Here is an 18,424-nt window from a genome sequence, read left to right as displayed (position 1 = left end):
CTGTTCACCTACGAGAACATGTTTACCGTCGATCCTGTATCAAATTCCAGAACCGACCGGTATATTAGTTCTCTTCCGGTAAAAGACGTAGCCGATAACCACAAGAACGTGCATCTGACCAAGCATCCTGCTAGCGTTATGGTGTTTGGATTGGTGGCTTCCGATGGCAAGAACATGGACCCGGTGTTCATTCCAGAAGGCGACAAGGTCAACACGGAGGTCTACATCGGGATTTTAAGTAAGTATGTTCTTCCGTGGATCAAAGAACAGTACGGTCCAAAGCCAAATGTTGTATTTCAACAAGATGGGGCTCCGTGCCACACCTCGAACCGCACTCAGAAGTGGTTGCAGGAACATCTTCCGTTCTGTGTGAAGGATATGTGGCCGCCATCCAGCTCCGACCTTAATCCGCTGGATTACTCAATATGGCGCGTCATGAAGGTCAAGGCCTGTTCTAAACACCACCTGAGTACGGCAAGCCTCAGACAAACATTGACCCGTACCTGGAGAGAAATGGATCCAGACTACATTATTAGAACCTGCCGTGCATTCAAGAAGCGTGTGGAGGCCGTAATTGCAGCAAGTGGAAACTCGATCGATGATTAACATAGTTTAAGACTCTGAGGAACATCCCCCTTTTGAATAAATAAAAAAAACCCAAAAACGAAATTTTTGAGATTTTTTTCACTAAATTTTGACATTGCTCAATGGTGCAAACATTATCACGCATACGGTAATGTTGCAGGACCGTCTTAATCAAATCTCAAATAGTTCAACAAATTATTTTTACTCTCCTGCCTTTTTGCACTTCCAACTAACACAATGAGAAATTATAATTACGAATCATTACAGTAACTACACAGAAAAAGGAAAATCCTTTCTTTTCTCAGAAAAATAAGCTTCCGCACTATCCAAGCATACGTGTTTTCGATGTTCTCGTTGCTCCACGCATCATCCATCGTCTTGGAGGAGCACAGCTTCATAATGAACGGAAATGTTGTGCCTTTGTGATCGATCGCACTGTGGTTGGGCTTCATGGTGGCGTACACCGTCAGGACTACGCTCGGGACCTCGACCCATCCGGAGTAAACACTTCCGATTTCAGCGGAAACATTCGGACTTGCTACGGGTGGCAGTCCTTGGTGGTGAATGCAGTCAGCAGCAGATCCTAGGACATGCTCGGTGGGGTTTTGAATAAGTGGAGAACGCGATTTATGCTGACCTGGGGCAACTAAAGGAAGCGATTGTTCTTGGAGGCGTTGTAGTCCTTGAAGCTGATTAAGTAGTTCTGCTTGAAAAATGCAATCTGATTTTTGTTACCATCATTTCCGATTGAAATGTTGTTCAAGTGCTGGATTCTGCGTTCGACTGGTTCGAACGCATAAGATTAGGCCCATCAACGTCCAGGTTAAAAACTAGCCAAGGGGAGGGATCTTGTTAACAACTTTAATTTTAACAAAATAAGTTATAATTTAGTTTAACTTGCGTTCATGATTGTCTTCACTCCGGGACTCCAATAGAAAAATGTTATCAAGGTTTAGTATTAAGAACAGAAGTTGGTATAGGGTAAGTGTGCCAGTTTTTGATCATGATGATGATGGTCCCACCCAGTGTTGGCAAAATCATCAATCAAATGATATTTTCCCGCTCTCATACGCTCTCAATATCACGCGTGATTTTGGAACAAAATATCATGCTTGATATTGATTTTACAAGTTCCTTTGATATTGCGAGACTATTCACAACGTGCAAAAATCAAGTTGAGAGTTGACTCGACACAAAAATGATTCCGTTGCACATCGTTTTCTTAGAACGAGAAAGTATAGTTTGCTATCTCTTTTTACTCTTCACCGATGGCAGACACGAAGGGACTGCTATCAGCCGTTATGGAAGTTTTGGTTGTGTTCGGGTGTAAAGCAAAGCTCATTAAGCTCAATCTCACCACAGTTTGGTGAGATTTGCAGCTAGTGAGTTTTGTTAGCTTGATATTCCGAGCTGCGATATCACAGCTTGCAAAATCAACTTGCTTGTTGATTTTTGTGTACGAAAATCAAGCGTGATCTTGGGCATTGGTGAGATTTGATTTTTTGATATTTTCCCAACACTGGTCCCACCTCTTAACCCTTCAAAGGTTTGAGCTGGACGATTTATTTTTATGATAGTTAAATATGACATTTTAACCAGGTTAGCAAACAATGTATGGGCCCAAATTAGGGGCATTTAGGCCGACTTTCCCCTACATAATTTGTGAATTGATAAAATAAAATCACTGCTTAACTGTTCAAACGACAGTTTTAACGTATGAAATGCAGTGTCTTTTAAATTCTGTAAGTGTTGCTGAACGTTTGATATGTTTAAGTGATCTTGGCCCTTTTCTTAATTTAAATGTTCCTTACCAAATTTATTTTGATACAACGTTAGAACATAGTAAATAAAAGCATGAAGATTTATTTCAAATTTGAGTTGGAGTACTAGTGCCATAACTGCATTATTTTATGAAATCATTATTTCAAAGATGAGTTTGAAGTGTGTTCATTATTTATTCCTAAATTCAAGAAATAGTAAACAATTCTTACTGCTTAATTATTTTGGGATCGATATCAACTATCCCAAGCAGCTCTTGTTCAAAGAAGTGGAATCAGCAATAAGGTAACACTACATATTATCCTGCAGCAGTGAGCCACTCGAAATAACTCTATATTTTATTATCTTTTGAGGACATATTTGGGAGCCGACAAAGCAATAAAAAAAAGTTTAATAAATACCGTTGATTGATCCGGTTGAACCATTTTACTACCGCCCCCACAGATTTTCGTTTGAACAATAAATTTTGACACATCTTGTTATCACTCTAAACTCCAAACATTTCATTTATTTGTGGACGTTCACTCCCATTGTTGCCTACTACGATTGGCCATTATTTATTCATCAATTATCACGCTATTAGGTGTTCTTACATGGAACATTCCATCGGAAGTCACAGAACTGTATCTCCTGGTTCCAGAGCAAAGTAAGTGGACACGACAGCACGAAGAGCTTACCATATAGACACTTGTGGTATCGCTGACAGTCGGTCAAGTGGGGATAAAAATGTAGTCCTCGATCTGGGCAGCTGGGTTCTTCGCTAGTGCCTGGTGTGTTCGGTGGATGTTGAGTTGTGATTGCCGTTGTCGATAAACTGGTGGACTCTGGTGGTACGGTTGAGCCAATTAGATCCGCTAGACAAACAGAAGTTGCGGGATCACTGCACTTGAGTGTGAATATGTCAAAAATGAGACCATCCGCGCACGCCAAGAAGAGTATTGAATCTTCTACGCACACAACAAATGCATTGCATGCATCTGGATTGGGGAAGTAAGTAATACCCACGTTACCCACGCAATTAAGTGATTCAGGTGCTACTGCGGTTATTACAAAGATGGCTATGACAAGCAACGAAAACGCTGAAAGATATAGTTTTTTTAAATGAGGTAAAAATAATCTTGAATAATGTTTTGAAGACAGACCTCCAGATTTGCTCATTTCGAAAGGGTTATATTTCTTAGCGTTCAACAGGTTAACTATGAAAGTAGAATAGCTGGATGTGTAATTTATAGCGAATTTCAAATTGGAATCAAGTATGATAAAAAAAACCATATGTCTTATCAAAGTACACGGTACGGAAACATGAAGATAAAGCTTCTGAAATGTAAAGGCACTGTGATAGTGCGGTTCTTGAACTTAAAATACTGAAATACCGAACTTAATTCAATGACTATAGGGTCAGTGCGGAAAATTGTCACCGTCAGTGCATAAATTTGCGCTACTATGACAAAGGGTGCCGCCAGATTTCGAGCAAGGGGGGAGGGGGGCGCGAAAAAAAAATTTACTATGGAAAATTTGGCCGAATGCCATTTCACCGAACGCCATTTCACCGGAAGCCTTTGTGTTGCTGAGTTTAGGGGGGGGGGGGGCAGTTGCCCTCCCCTGCCCCCGTTCGGCTAAGCCTATGACTATGACGACCATTACTTCAGTAACTGCTGATAAACAATCTGTCATATTGATTTTTCAGTTTGGTTTAAGTATAGACTTTTCAATTTGGTTTAAATTGCTGATTGCATCTGCAACTGGACAGCCCAAAAAATGCAAAAAAGTGTGATAAAAGTACACGATTACGTCAAATCGTTTTGGTGTCTTCGGAGCACTTATTGCTTGTTTCCAAAGAAACTAGTGCACCCAAGACACCAAGATGATTAGAAGAAAATTCGCACACCCTTTTTAATAAGTGAAAACGCGCTTATTTGTCCTATTTGGTATGAAGTGCGCAATAACACTGAACGCAATATTTCTGTTTTTTCAGCAATATATCTTAATTCTTTAGTAAAATACAATTGCGTGTGCTCGAAGTGGCACTGGAACAAGCATTAAATTTTAAGTAGATACCGTATAGAATCTGCTAGGGAAATTTCCGACGGTAGTCTTCAAAACTCCAGCCTTTTTTGCGAAGTTCAGCGGATTTCGGAAACTGAAAAATAGTTCACCAGTTCACTGAAAATTCAAACAACGTAAACAAAAAAAAAACTCGTAGATTAAGTAACGATAAAGTCACGCACCAAGCTGGAACATTTTACTCCGTGGCAAGTGTTTGCAGCTTTTGTAAACAAAACAAATCACGTTGCCAAATCGTCTAATAATATCTCCGCGAATCTCTGTGTATAGGATTATTAGTTTGTTCTAACAAGCTTAACCTAGGGGTATCCCACTATAAACTTTAGTTCTTATGTCAAATAAATATTTTTAAATCTGTCATAAGTATTTTTAAGTAATTTTAATCCTGGTTAATTTTCATCGTAGTGACCGGTTGCTAGTGTAGTTGATTGTTGTTGTAACTCTGACAATACGTACAAGAAGTGGAATTTATATTAGTTTTACCATGGGATAGTTTACCTTGCTTTAATTTAAATGATATGCGAGATTATATGTGTAATTATGTTAATGGGTAAATATTTTAATTTGATTTATGAAATAGTAATAGTAACACAGTAAAAAAATTTCCAGCAAACTATTTGGAAAAGGCAGAATATTCGTTGGACTGTAGAATTCATCCGATATATAGGAAACCGGATCTACGCTGCTCCTTTGCTAGTGAGCCACGGGTGAATCTACAGCTGCAACAGAAACTGTTCGTGGGGTTGGTGGACCTGACCATCGTGCCACTTTTTTAGGAGCATACATTGGTGGACTGCGCTGTACTGGCAAGAGACTTGAGGGAGTATCCTGCTAGTAGTTAATGATTTTTGTTTTTTATTCTACTTATATTTCGTGATTTTAGGTTTCGGAATCGACAATGACAAGCAGGTGATTGACGATTGCAACACATTTTCTTCATTACCTTTCTGTTAGAGGCAACCAGATGATTCGTGTAACACGATAAAATGAAGGAGAAGTCCGCTAAGTTTGGCAGGAGGCAAAATACATGTTTATATTGTGAAATAATAATTTCTTTCAAAGTTTTTATGCAATTCTCACATAAAAATATCATCAATTATTTGTTTTTACAATGCAAAGAGAAATCCAACGCTAATTTGAATTATTTGATTTTAAACAATCCATATAACATACCACAACCGTTTCGGCAACCTTACAGCAGTGCTTTTCCTAGGGTGAAAACCTTGGGGTTTATTGAGGGGCTTGTAGTGATTAAACTTTTCCAACAGTAACAAAAAAGGGATATGCCATTTCGATATTATCCAGCCTTGATTATCGTTTATGTTGCCCCACCGATCAATCTCACTCTACATCGCTTCTTTCTATGTGTATTTCGTTTAGTGGGGGTTTGCGCGAACCCCAGGTTGAAAATCGATGTTTTAGAAGAAGAGTGGAAGTTGGAACCTTCCGAAAAATTATTGTTCACTTTTAGATAAACACATTCGGCGGGAGGCTATGAGATATGAATTTCTGAAAGCTAAAATAAAGTTGCGAATGTTGTGGAAAGCCTCCATAACTTCGGACTCAGCATCGATCAGCCTAAATTACTCCAATAACTGTGTCACTGCCAATATACTAATTTTCCCGTTCGAATTAATGAAGAACGGGTGAAAGATTCCCACGACCATCAACTAGACCATAGCATGAAATGTTTGAGTGCTAGCATAGTTCGTCATGGCATCATTCAATTCGTTCTCAAAATAGAAACCATTACTGGGATAACATTTCGTCACTTTAACTGTAAGGCATATAAATAAGGATTGTATTTCAGGCAAAGATTGGGTACTATATTCGCAAAAAGATGCCAGACGACATTGGATAAACAAACAAATTATAGTAAATGTGTATAGCAACTGTGGTTTCAAACTAACGCTAAGTATTTTTAAGTATTTCCAGGTATCTTAGATATCAGTAAGGACTTTCTGTGTACAACGTGAGTAATACTAAGTTTAGAGTGGGATGCCCCTAGAGCTTAACCGTCTGGTTTGAAATCAACCCGAACAATGCATAAGGTCCTAACACGTTGATCGATTCTTTTGATATTTTTTCTTTGGATCGCCAGAGACAATGGATGAAGCTAAACACATCCAGAGGCGTTTTTGTAGCCAAGTTATTCACGAAAGAAAAAAGTCGATGCATTGTTGGGGTTGACATATTGATATTGAAGTCTGAACGAAATGCAACAAATAATAAGACGCTTTTCGATATGTAATTGATCTGAATGGTTTTCCAAAAACAATTTTTTTTAAATTTTGTTTTCCGTCGATCTTGTTTTCCGTGCTGAGCACCAATGCTACCGACGCCAGAAAGGCAGCTCCCTCACCAGGACCAGATCTATCGACCCATCAACTCATGAACCGAGGACCAACGGCTTTACTTTCCTTCCAAAGGAAGGCGTGATCAGAGATGTTATGCCTCAGAACATCTCGGCGGCTGGAATTGAACCCAGGCCTGCTGGGGTGAGAGGTTACCAAGCTTACCACTACACCACCGGTGCCGATCAAAAACCATCTTGATACTTCAAATATTATTTTTAAGTCAAATGTATTTTAATTGGAGATCAAAAAGACGCCTCCCTGGAGCTCGATTTCCATAGACTATTAATCGCCAATTGGCAATCAGAACACTTTGGTAATTATAATATAAGAAATATGATAATACTAATAATAATAATGAGAACCCACCAAGGGGTAGGTCACTTCGCACACCAGTCTTGGGTCGTCATTTTTAATCAGTGTGCCGCAAGTGTGCCTATTGTGTCGGTCATAGAGCAAGCTGCGATTGTTTGCAAAATATCCATCCTGGCAACCCGGTATTTCTGACACCTTGAATGTTTTGGTTTGATATCGCAAGGATAATTGAGGATAACACGAGAAGTGGCGGATGTGCGCAATTTTGGTGTTTTGTGTTCATAGGATGATAAAAGTCCTATGTTTTAAGGTTTTATAATGCTCTCAAAAGTAGACCAAAAACCTAGCCTTTCGTGATGTGAAAAGCAGCGGTCAGAAAGAGTTGGAACCGCTGGGGAACATTGTTGGAAACCGACTATAGAGGATGATGAATAGACTTAGGTAGTTTGTTTTGTGTGAGTTGCAGCATTATTTGAATAAAGGGTATAATGGGGTCTTATTAAGGGGTTACGCCACCCTAGGATTTTCAAAAAATCGATTTTTTTTTACATAAAAAGGTACTCTGAAGTGTCAAGAATAAGGGACAATTGGTTCCATGTCGAACAAATTAAAAGCGAAAGTTATAAGCGAAATTACAAAACTTTGCATCACGTACCTGAATCTATACCTCAAACTTCAACCGCGTTTTTTTTTCGATACAACATTTCTCTCCGCGGCCCACACGATAGCATCTGCAATTTTGACTCAATTTGATCTAGACTTTGACGATTGCATTCTCTGATTAATTATCTAGAGAAGTACATACGAACTTTTCAATTGATCAAAAAATGCAATTGTGGTAAATAATTTTAGAAACAAATTTCAGGCGAAAAAACTGATTTTTTGCAAAAACAAGTCCCATTTGCGTAAAATTCAAAGTTTTTTCATCTCCGTATGTACTTCTCTAGGTATTCTTATATAAAATAAGAAAAACCACTCGTTTTTGTTCTAGGTTCATATTTACGACGAAGAAAGTGTGGGCCGGGAATCAGTGCCAGGAACTCGCAGTGCTGCCAACTGCCACACATGGTTTCCTCTTATGAAAAAATACTGTAAGCATCCCTAATTATGTGAACTATTAGCCCATATAAGTTAATTTAGTATGTGACTTTATTAAATAACAAAAAAAAAATAATGAAGTTGGTGCATTTTTCTGTATTCTAGGGTCGCGTAACCCCTTAACTACTTCTTTCTCTTCAGCTCACTCTAGAACCTACATATCGTATTTAGATTTATATGTGAACTGCTGGTGAGGCGTCGCATGCCTCATTTGTGTGCCTGTGCACCAAACTTTGTTCGTTATAGTTTACCACCACATATTAGTTTTTGTTTTATTTTTCAATGCTCCATGCATTCGAGGGACATATTCTCAATTACTATAGAAATCACTACCTAACGAAACATTTGAAGGGGCTATCATCTTGTGCAAACAAAACTTGTATGATCTAGAGTCGGTGTATAATGAGTCACGCCAAGAGTGAAGCCAAGTCTACCTATTGAACTGTCAAATCGGCTACCTATCGTGCAAAGTAAATAAACATTACGATGCTATGAAAGGTCTACGAAAGGTATTGCAATGAAATATAAAATAAAATTGAAGAAATCATCATAAACACGCAGCGAGCATTAAATGGTCATGGGATACGTTTGGTTTTGATCAGTAATGAGAATTTCTACTATTTTTTGATAAGATAATTTGACAAAATCACTGATATTATGATTCACTACAGCCGTTATTTTTGGTTCTCGCTAGAAGTCATTTAAAGTTGATGTAGAAGTCCTCTGTTGCCAAGTGATAAGAAAGGGAATCCTTCGGAAACCGTGATGCGAGTTCAACTGTTTTTCTCTTGGCGTGACTCATTATACACCGACTCTAGTATGATCCTTTTTGCGCTAACCGAAGTAGGAGGAATCGCAAAACTTAAGTAATTCTCGTTTTTATCACAGGGCTAACTCTTTCGACTGAAGTGTAATAAAGAATATCCGTCAAACACTTTCGAAAACATTTTTCGACACAAAACAGTGTCAAAATCTAGAGAAAATTCGTGAAGTCCCCTGGGTAGCAAACTTGAATTAATCAACTCTTTATTCATCAGAACAATACTATCAGAATGAACCAGGGGAAGCTCATAAGTTTTGACAGGCGCACCGGCGCAACCATCGGTAATTGAGAGATTTACAACTGACAAGAGAGTGAGAGCGACTCTCATTACTCTCTTTGCCTGCAATCAGATATCCAAGTGCACAGCGAGAAATGCACGCTTTAGGCACCCATACATCAGAAATGTTCTTCAAATTTAAACTCACACATTCAAACTGGTCTGCAAGTACGATACACGTCCAAAGCGTGCCAGACTGCTGTTTCCGTGTTGCTTCCGTGTGACGCGTGACTGCTGAAAGTTTTAATTACAACTACTAGTGTATTGTGGAAAATTTGTGGTATGTTTCAAGAGGTGATAGAAGGTCTGCTTGGCTTACCTCAGGGATTTGACCATTCACAAACTTGCCAGCCACCACTCAAAAAAGCTCGCTTTTAGGTGCACTATTTAACGACACGATGACATTATTATAATCGACATGCTTAGAAATCAATGCATTAGGGATAAGTCAGACCATCCGAACTGAATTTAATCCTTTTTGAAGCAAACCAAGGTCGAAGATTTAATTGAGCCACACCCTAAAATGGTGTATTCATGGTCACTTGTGGTCTGGAGTAAAGTAATGTGACCATAAAATCTATAAAAATCCGAACGCATTTTTTTTTTATTATTTATACCTGTGTCGTGCACAGGTTGTACATGTGGACGCGACGCCAGTGTGCTGGTCTGAGTTCCTCAGTCAGTCAAACGTATTGTTGTGAACAACTTCAATGACAGTTGTCCAGCAGTGCTCCCATTTTGTTTACAACAATGTGTGATTGTGCCGAAGGTAAGCTGAAGGTTTGCTCAAGGAGTGCCGATGGATGTGCCGATTTTGATTTTGGCACAATGTGCTGAGTGACTTACCTCTTGGCACCCACACAGTAAAAAATTAATTTTGATATCACATCAAAGTGGATGCACTTCAATCGTGTCGAAAATATGGTGTAATATTACTTGCCAAAAAGGACAAACTTATCATTAATACAGCACATGAACTGACATTACGCTACTTTTACTGCATTTGTTTATTTTTGTTACCATAAAAATTACATGAGATTTTCTATATGATTGAAGTGTATCATCTTGGATGTAATATTAAAATTTATGTTTTGATGTGCACATGAACAAAGTCCATACGACGTATTACATAACATGAAAAGGTTCGCCAAGATGATAGATCCTGGAAAGACGAGTATTGTCTGTTTTTCGTAAGTGCAGATGGTTGTTATTTAGATATAATTTTACTTTATCATTATAATATTCCTCGTTGAGTTCATACTGAGCATTGCTTCTGAGAACATGACATCCATGCCGTGATACAGAACCTAGCAAAGATACTAGCTTGTGTTTCACCTCGACTGCGATTATTGCGCAAAATTTGCTTGTTACTTTCGAAATGTGAATTTTCAATCTGGACATTTCCACGATAATCACAGCATTTGGTTAATCCAAATTGATTTTTTTTTCAAAGCAGCTCAGCGAAGGGTTGTGTTGCGTGACACGTTTCATGAATCATTCGATGTTCTGCAAATATGCACGTTTGTGCAATTGTCGGTAGCAACTAGACGCTTAGTAATGATTCGCGACTTTTTGGCAGGGTTTCCATTCAGAAAGAGCCCTTTACCTCCCGTAGCCGTTGGATGTTTCGTTCGGCAGCGTCGCATTAAATCCCTAGAATCTGGAAACATGCACAACCACTGTAGGAATCAATGGCACAATCATATTCATAGCCGGTGATAATGCAGCACTCCTACGGTATGTCCGCCTCTTTCTGTGACTAAAGCATACCCGGAACCACTGTGTTCGTCATTAGATATCCACTTCACAACCAAACGACAACCGAAACGATGAGGAAAAACTTGCTCAATGAAGAAAAATAACAATCTGCGACAATCTCAATCTGTAACAAACAATTTGCCGGGATACTTTGTCTGTCAAAGTGTATTGACCGAAGCAAAGCAACGCACGTCGTGTCGCATCATATTTTGTCAGTCAGCATTTCAATTGGGGTTTCGAGTGAATTTCGTGTGGTTCACACTGACGAGTGTAGCACGTTAGTAGTCACGAGTGGTTCACACAGACGAATGTAGCACGTCAGTAGTCACGTGATATTGATGATATAATGCGGCACTGTATAGGGTCATCAATCACCTTTATACTTGGGCATAAAAAGAAACAAACTTTGTTCTTATAATAGACTCAGAGACGATGTGCCAGTGTAAGTGCATATTATGATTTTAGAGTGTAACAAAATCAAGGGGTAATCAACTCTGCACACTATGCCAAAACACAACACCGCACACTTTTCAGCACGTAAGGAACACGTTGACAAGTATGACACAAACCATATTATATAAAACGGCAGCACTGTTGAGTTTTGCCAATCGTTCTCATTAGTATGGTTACTGCTTTGTTTACTTCAGATACTGAAAACAAAATTGAAAAAAATCTATGGACAGTTACCTTCCGATCCCACCCCTGGCGAACCATTGTCCAGACCGACTCATCTAGGAGTCTTCTGCAGGAGATCGTTTAATCTATTACCTCTATGGTATAACGTTACCTCTAACGCTGCCGGTTTTATTGCAGGGAAAATGCAGCGTAATATTCAAGACGTTTGGCGCACGGACACGGATAAAGGAAACATGATTCCTATTGAGATGTCTACGTACTGGATGGATTGTGCTGTGCCACGAATAAATTCGAATTCTCCCGTTTTTTCCCCGCCGGCTCTTCTCGTCAAATGCTTCCAAGTAGGACATCAGAAAATTCAGCAAGAGATCGCAAAATACGTCATGTTTCCCTTCGTTTCTTCACTGTGCGCTGTACAAAATTGCGGAATTCGGGCAACACACACGGGACGCACATATTCACCACTATTCTTGTTTTCGTTTGAACCGCAAAATACGGTTCGAACGAAAACGAGAATATGGGTGATTATTTTGTATACTTATTCGAACAATTGTTCCCATATTGCGTGAGATAACTAAACCAGAAGGACGACGAAACCGAAACAATGATATCCAATGTTAGCGCTTCTTCTGCTGGTTCGGCCTTCTTCCACTACGCGTTTCGCTTCACAATCCCAACGCAAAATTTTTCGGTTCATTAGCTTCAAGACCAGTGTTGGCAAAATCATCAATCAAATGATATTTTTCCGCTCTCATACGCTCTCAATATCACGCGTGATTTTGGAACAAAATATCATGCTTGATATTGATTTTACAAGTTCCTTTGATATTGCGAGACTATTCACAACGTGCAAAAATCAAGCTGAGAGTTGACTCGACACAAAAATGATTCCGTTGCACATCGTTTTCTTAGAAAGAGAAAGTATAGTTTGCTATCTCTTTTTACTCTTCACCGATGGCAGACACGAAGGGACTGCTGCCAGCCGTTATGGAAGTTTCGGCTTTGTTTGGGTGTAAGGCAAAGCTCATTAAACTCAATCTCACCACAGTTTGGTGAGATTTGCAGCTGGTGAGTTTTGTTAGCTTGATATTCCGAGTTGCGATATCACAGCTTGCAAAATCAACTTGCTTGTTGATTTTTGTGTACGAAAATCAAGCGTGATCTTGGGCATTAGTGAGATTTAATTTGTTGATATTTTCCCAACACTGTTCAAGACAGACGCATTGCCTTCGCGGTCGGGAGAATATGTCATTTGGAAGGCCTTGCAAAATCGTAGACAACAAATATTGTTTTAATTGAGTTCGTAGTTCTAAAGGAAAATAGTAATTACATCAGCATTAAATAAAATAAAATAATTGGAATTTCGGCGATGAAAGCTGGTGAGTTCAAACCGTAGTTATTTAACTGCCCAACGTTTCGGTTGTTTTTGGCAGTCTACCGCGGGGAAAATTAATTCTACCGTAATTAAATTTCTCCTGGAGAAGGCTGCCACAAATTTTTGATATTTTTTTCCACCAAGAAACCGTTGTGAACATAAACAAGCACAAAAGTCATTATTAATTCAGGGTTGCCAAACTCATGGGATATTGACGACTTGATTGACAGATTTAAGCTCATTTGGAACAGCTTTTGGCACAGCTGAATCATTCGGCACAGATTAAGGTGTGCAGAGTTGAATACTCCTTGAACTAAATACAATTTCAGAATACTAACGACTGTATCTAAAATAAGTTGTAAACATATTTATCTTTTCAATAAATAAAAAAAATATTCTAAAATTTAAAAAAAGTTGTTTAACTATTTATGTCATGTCTTTCTAACGAAGTAAGTTTCATAAAATAAAATAGAAAACTATTCTTTTAGGTACTTTTATGATCTTAGATTTTGGTCTTCTTATAAATTGTGGACAGTGCGACAGGTTTTTCGCACTTTTTGTAAACATTGTTCAATATTTTTTGATGTTGTTTCATGATATAAGTAGCTTAAGCATCCATGGAAAATTAGATTTTCGCCGCGAGCGACCCAATTTAACTTGTTCGCAACTTTAATCCTTTGAATATTGATTGCAGATCCTGAATGGCAATTGTAAAGGACATCTTCAAAGGGATATTAAGAGATCTAAAACATTGAAATAGTTAAAAATAAACTGTAACAACTGCGTTCAAATAACACGAAAATGCACTGTCCTAATCGTCATAAGAGGAACTAAATCTAACATGATATCAGTCTCTTAGAGAATATTTGTTGGTTTACTTTTCCTTGATATGTATTAACGAAGGTAATGATACAAATCCACCGCTGGAGAAATATATGGCATATGAAAATAAGGTGATTTAAAGTGAGATTAGTTGGTTTCTGTGTATTTTTGTATGGTGGCCTTAACACATGTTATGCCCTTCATGACTTGTCCGGGGATGAGATTTGAACTCATTGAAAATTTGAAGCATGAATGCTAACCACTACGCCGGTCTCGTCCCTTGCTTTTAACTGATAAAACAGAAAAATGAAAATTGTTTCGATGCATGAAACCGTCAGCATCATGATTCTGAGCATCGCTTGGCGAATATAAGGCGCTGATTTGCACAGTTGGCACATTTTGGCGCCATAGTAAATGCGACGAGAAATTCAAATACCTTCATTACATTCTTCTCAACATTAGAGGACCAATTTTAATAAATGGCTTCACCATTCCAGTTTGTCACTGTATTGGCAAACGATTCACAACAAGTGGTTCTGAATGCATAACAACAACAAAAAGCAGCTCCATCGTATTGCAGGTGAGCAGCTGGCAGCTGTTTTGCAGGTTTGGCACCACAACCAAGGGATTATTGCTGCAAAAACAAAAACCATCGACATGTTCGGTGAGTGGGATATATTTGAGTCTGTGTCCCACACGTTCTTTTCAACTGTGATGGAAAATTGCAATTTCCATTTAGGCGTTCCAAGCTGGATCAGTGCAGTGCAGATCGGCTTGTGGTATTGGCTTTGTTGTGTATTTAGTAGGAAGCTCTTTATTGAAATTGCCATTTCTGTCAACGCACGACCACCACCGTCATCACACCGCATCGTGTGGACAGAAATCTGACCAGATCGGTGGTCTTTGTTTTTGCTCCAGCTCTGGCCGCATCCATATTCAGTGGCAGTTATGCAAATTCGACGTTTGGTTTTTGCCATTTCGGTTGGTAAATGAAATGTTTGGTATGTAGATATAGATTTGAGGAAAGAACCACCGCTTTGTTCAACGATATTGGTTTGAATGAATTGATTTGATTTCTCATGAAGCAAGGTTCCAAACGCGAGTAGTGCGTGGGAATTGATGTGGAATGATGAAAAATATATTAGTCAAAATATTTTGATGTCCTTGATGTTTGAACAATCATATTAGTGGGAGCATATCCATTTGAGTTGAATAATTTAATTATTAATAATACATTTATTTAAGTTTGCGTGGGAATCACTTGAAGTATGCGAATCGTTGGTAGGAAGAGCTTTAAATTTGTGAAATCATAGTTTAGGCTATAGTAAATTTGTTTTGTATTGCAATTATTCGTACTAACTGGAATAACTTTTTTCGTAAGGCTGTTTTCGGTAGATTGGTGGTGGTTGATTAGTGTAATTGAGAACTGGTAATGATCTCAAAATATCCACATAAATCATAAAAAGTACAATAAATGGGGGGCATACAATAAATATCAAGGAACAAAATAAACATTAAATTTTTCAAGCCAAAATTAAATATACCATGCAAATATAAATAGATTCAATCTATTATTCAAGCAATGGTCGAAAAACTGCCCCATATTATTAAAAAAAAAAAAACATTATAGTCATAATTCTGCGGAGGCATTAATGTCAAAGTCAAATAGGTCAGATACTTCGTTGAATTGATGAATCATGGCGACAAAGGAACTGTTGGTTGGATGTACTACTTCATGTAGCAAGGCTCTCGGACGGAGTGTTCGGACAGGAGCATACACATTGATTTTGGTCAGTAACATAGGAACATCATATTGTACGAGCAAGAATTTAGCAATGAAGACGGCCTGCGATACATTTCGTCGCTCAGCATGGGTATCCCAACCCAGCAAACAACAGCGGTCACCATACGGTGGTAAATTCAGCGGGTCACTCCAAGGAAGATAGCGCAGAGCGTATCTGACGAATTTGTGTTAAACAGCTTCGAATCGTGCACTCCATACTGCTTGGTAGGGATTCCAGATAACACACGTGAATTCCAGTAGTCAGCGTACCAATTAACAGTAAAGGGCTTTAAAATACAGAGGATTACGAAATTCCTTACAGATCTTGAACATGAATCCAAGCTGACGATTTGCTTTGTCGATCGTGGTTGAAAAGTGGTGAGCGTACGTGAGATTTTCATCCGACATGACACCGAGGTCTTTAACGTGATCGACACGTTGAAGTTCAGTCCCAGCAACGTTACACGCAAATCAAAAATTCATTACAATGAATGTTAGTTCCATTTCGTACCATCCTCTGTTCATTAACATCACAGCGAATGTTAGAAGTTGACCTTGCAGACGATGTAATGGTGTTTCGTGTTCTGTCTATACGCTTTTGACTATACCAGTAAGCCTTTTATTTATAACATTGTAGAATAACTCACACACTTGCCTCGAATCTCTCCAGGAGAAAAGCATACGAAGTTAAGCATGAGAGAAAATAAGTGCTTCGTCTTTGCTTTTAGCCTATCCATTTCCCGAAGCATGGAGAGAGCAGTGAAGATAGCATAGGTCCGATAATCGTAACGTTCGTGGTTCGGGTCTGCCTCCCTACTTCTTCTTTCTTCTTTTTTTCGACATGACTAATTTCACTCACTAATACACTCTACATTTTTCTTGTATTGGACCGCAGCTCAGTATATAGCATCCTCGGTTCATGCGGTCTCCACTAACATCCTCCGATGATGAATCCCACATAATTGTAAGCGAATCTTACATCTCTCGGTTGGGTGTAATTTCAAACAAAACGGCAGTCCTAGTTCGACGGAAACTTATTACGCAGCACTTTGAGACGCACAGGACCATAAAATTACGTTCACACCAATCATTAAAGATTTCAAGAAGGTTTTGTAGTTCTAAACACTCGGCATAGCCTCGAACGACTAGATAAATCTTCAAGACATCGGCAAAAAACAATTTACCTCCACGTAGTAGAATAAACGTTACATCGTTCACAAATAAAGAGAAGAGCAGTGGTCCCAAAGTGCTACCCTGTGGAACTCCAGATCTGTTCGAGAGACAGTACAATGAGTAGTTTCAAATGCATACAATAACTTCACGTTGCACGAGGTACGATCTAGGCCATCTGCGGAAGGAAGCAGAATATCCAATTTTTTCAAGCTTTGCTAGCAGGACGTCGTGCATAATTCTATCAAACGCAGCTTTAAGATCAGTGTAGAAAGGTATCCACTAGCGAGCGACTGCAGACTGCCATACAGATCGACGTAAAGCCGACGATATTCGTTTCCACGGAGCGGCCAGGAATGAAGCCATGTTGACATATACTTATGTAATGCCTGCAGGAAGCAAACAATCCCTCATTTATCAGCGTAGATTCAATCCCGAGCGAGGTAATCCCCTGTTAGTTTTCCAAATTCGTTTGTCTCCTTTCTTGAAAACAGGGAACATAGGGTATACGTCCCTAACCTCGGTCTAATATGCAGCCATAGATTACGTTTTTAATCATAACTCATCAATTAATTTACCTGCAAACGATATTCTACTGCTAAATGGTATGCTTAGATATGCTTATCATGTCGTTTGCTATCAGGAACCGCAAAAAGTTGAAAAACTTACTTTTTTTAAGACAAAAACTCACCAGGGAAATGTATGTAATATCGGTCTATTGTCCCCAAATTGGGTCTATTTATGGATGCAACTTCGTCCTATCCTGTTTGATTCTCAAAAAAAACGCTCTTGGTAACGTTTTCTTATGTATTTTTTTTTATCACTATCACTGTTAACTTAATACTCTTCATTCCTCAAAACATTTCTTAGAGAAAATTTTACGAAAACTACATTAAATCACTCAAGTTAAAAATTAAAAATTAAAAATTTCGCTTATCGTCTTTCGACCGCAGAATATCTAAATCAAAACATTGTGATGTTCATTATACAGATTTGGCAGAAAAAATCTCCCTTCCTGTTCGTTCCTTATCATCCAAATGCAAACCACATTGTTGACGTTACTCTTATTGCTATATGCTGTCAAATGAATTTCATGGGCCATAGTTAGGAACATAGAAAAGAAATGTGTCCCTAAAGTTGGGTCCATGTTTTACTTGTGAAAACGTTGTTAAACAATTAAAATAAACATAAAATATTCAAACAGCAACTGTGAGTTTTACGTCTAGTGTGTATTATCAGGTAATTCCATTCAATAAATGCCATAATCAGGCCATTTGATGATCGTCAGTGCAACCTTCCCATCTTAACCTTAGAAGTCATGGCGGCTAAAAACTCCGAACAGAGTGATATTCTCAACCAGTTTTATTACTTACGAGAGCTGAAAATGTATTGAAATGTTGTGATATAAATTGATTTGTGTGTGGTACACATTTATCAATCATCAGTGATCAATATTTTCCTTATTTTTTGTGTAATATTCCTTAATTAATTATTTATTTGCGTGATAGGCCGAATGAAAGGACTAGACCCACATTACATACCGTAACCCTAGCAGAGCGTTTCCCTAGCGCGGGAAGTTTCTGCT

At 38.6% G+C, this 18,424-nt stretch overlaps 2 protein-coding genes across 7 annotated transcripts in view; both read right to left on the bottom strand.

Moving 5' to 3' along the window:
* Nucleotides 1-18,424, bottom strand: part of LOC135707990 (bromodomain-containing protein DDB_G0280777) — a 358,322-nt gene that overhangs the window by 12,131 nt on the left and 327,767 nt on the right. The window lies entirely within an intron of this gene.
* Nucleotides 2,557-3,787, bottom strand: LOC135708033 (chondroitin proteoglycan 2-like). The gene has a single exon (XM_065229972.1). It carries the CDS (start codon nucleotides 3,634-3,636, stop codon nucleotides 2,944-2,946), a length of 693 nt encoding a protein of 230 aa, XP_065086044.1. The 5' UTR covers nucleotides 3,637-3,787; the 3' UTR covers nucleotides 2,557-2,943.

The sequence above is a fragment of the Ochlerotatus camptorhynchus genome, unplaced genomic scaffold (genome assembly GCF_037179485.1).
Source record: "Ochlerotatus camptorhynchus isolate MF236.1 unplaced genomic scaffold, CSIRO-AGI_Acam_v1.1 ptg000324l, whole genome shotgun sequence".
NCBI lineage: Eukaryota > Metazoa > Arthropoda > Insecta > Diptera > Culicidae > Ochlerotatus > Ochlerotatus camptorhynchus.
This window is presented reverse-complemented; position numbering and strand designations above follow the sequence as displayed.

What these genes read in the sequence shown, in the direction of transcription:
- LOC135708033 (XM_065229972.1), bottom strand. Translation starts at nt 3,636, where the DNA reads ATGGTTTTTTTTATCATACTTGATTCCAATTTGAAATTCGCTATAAAT.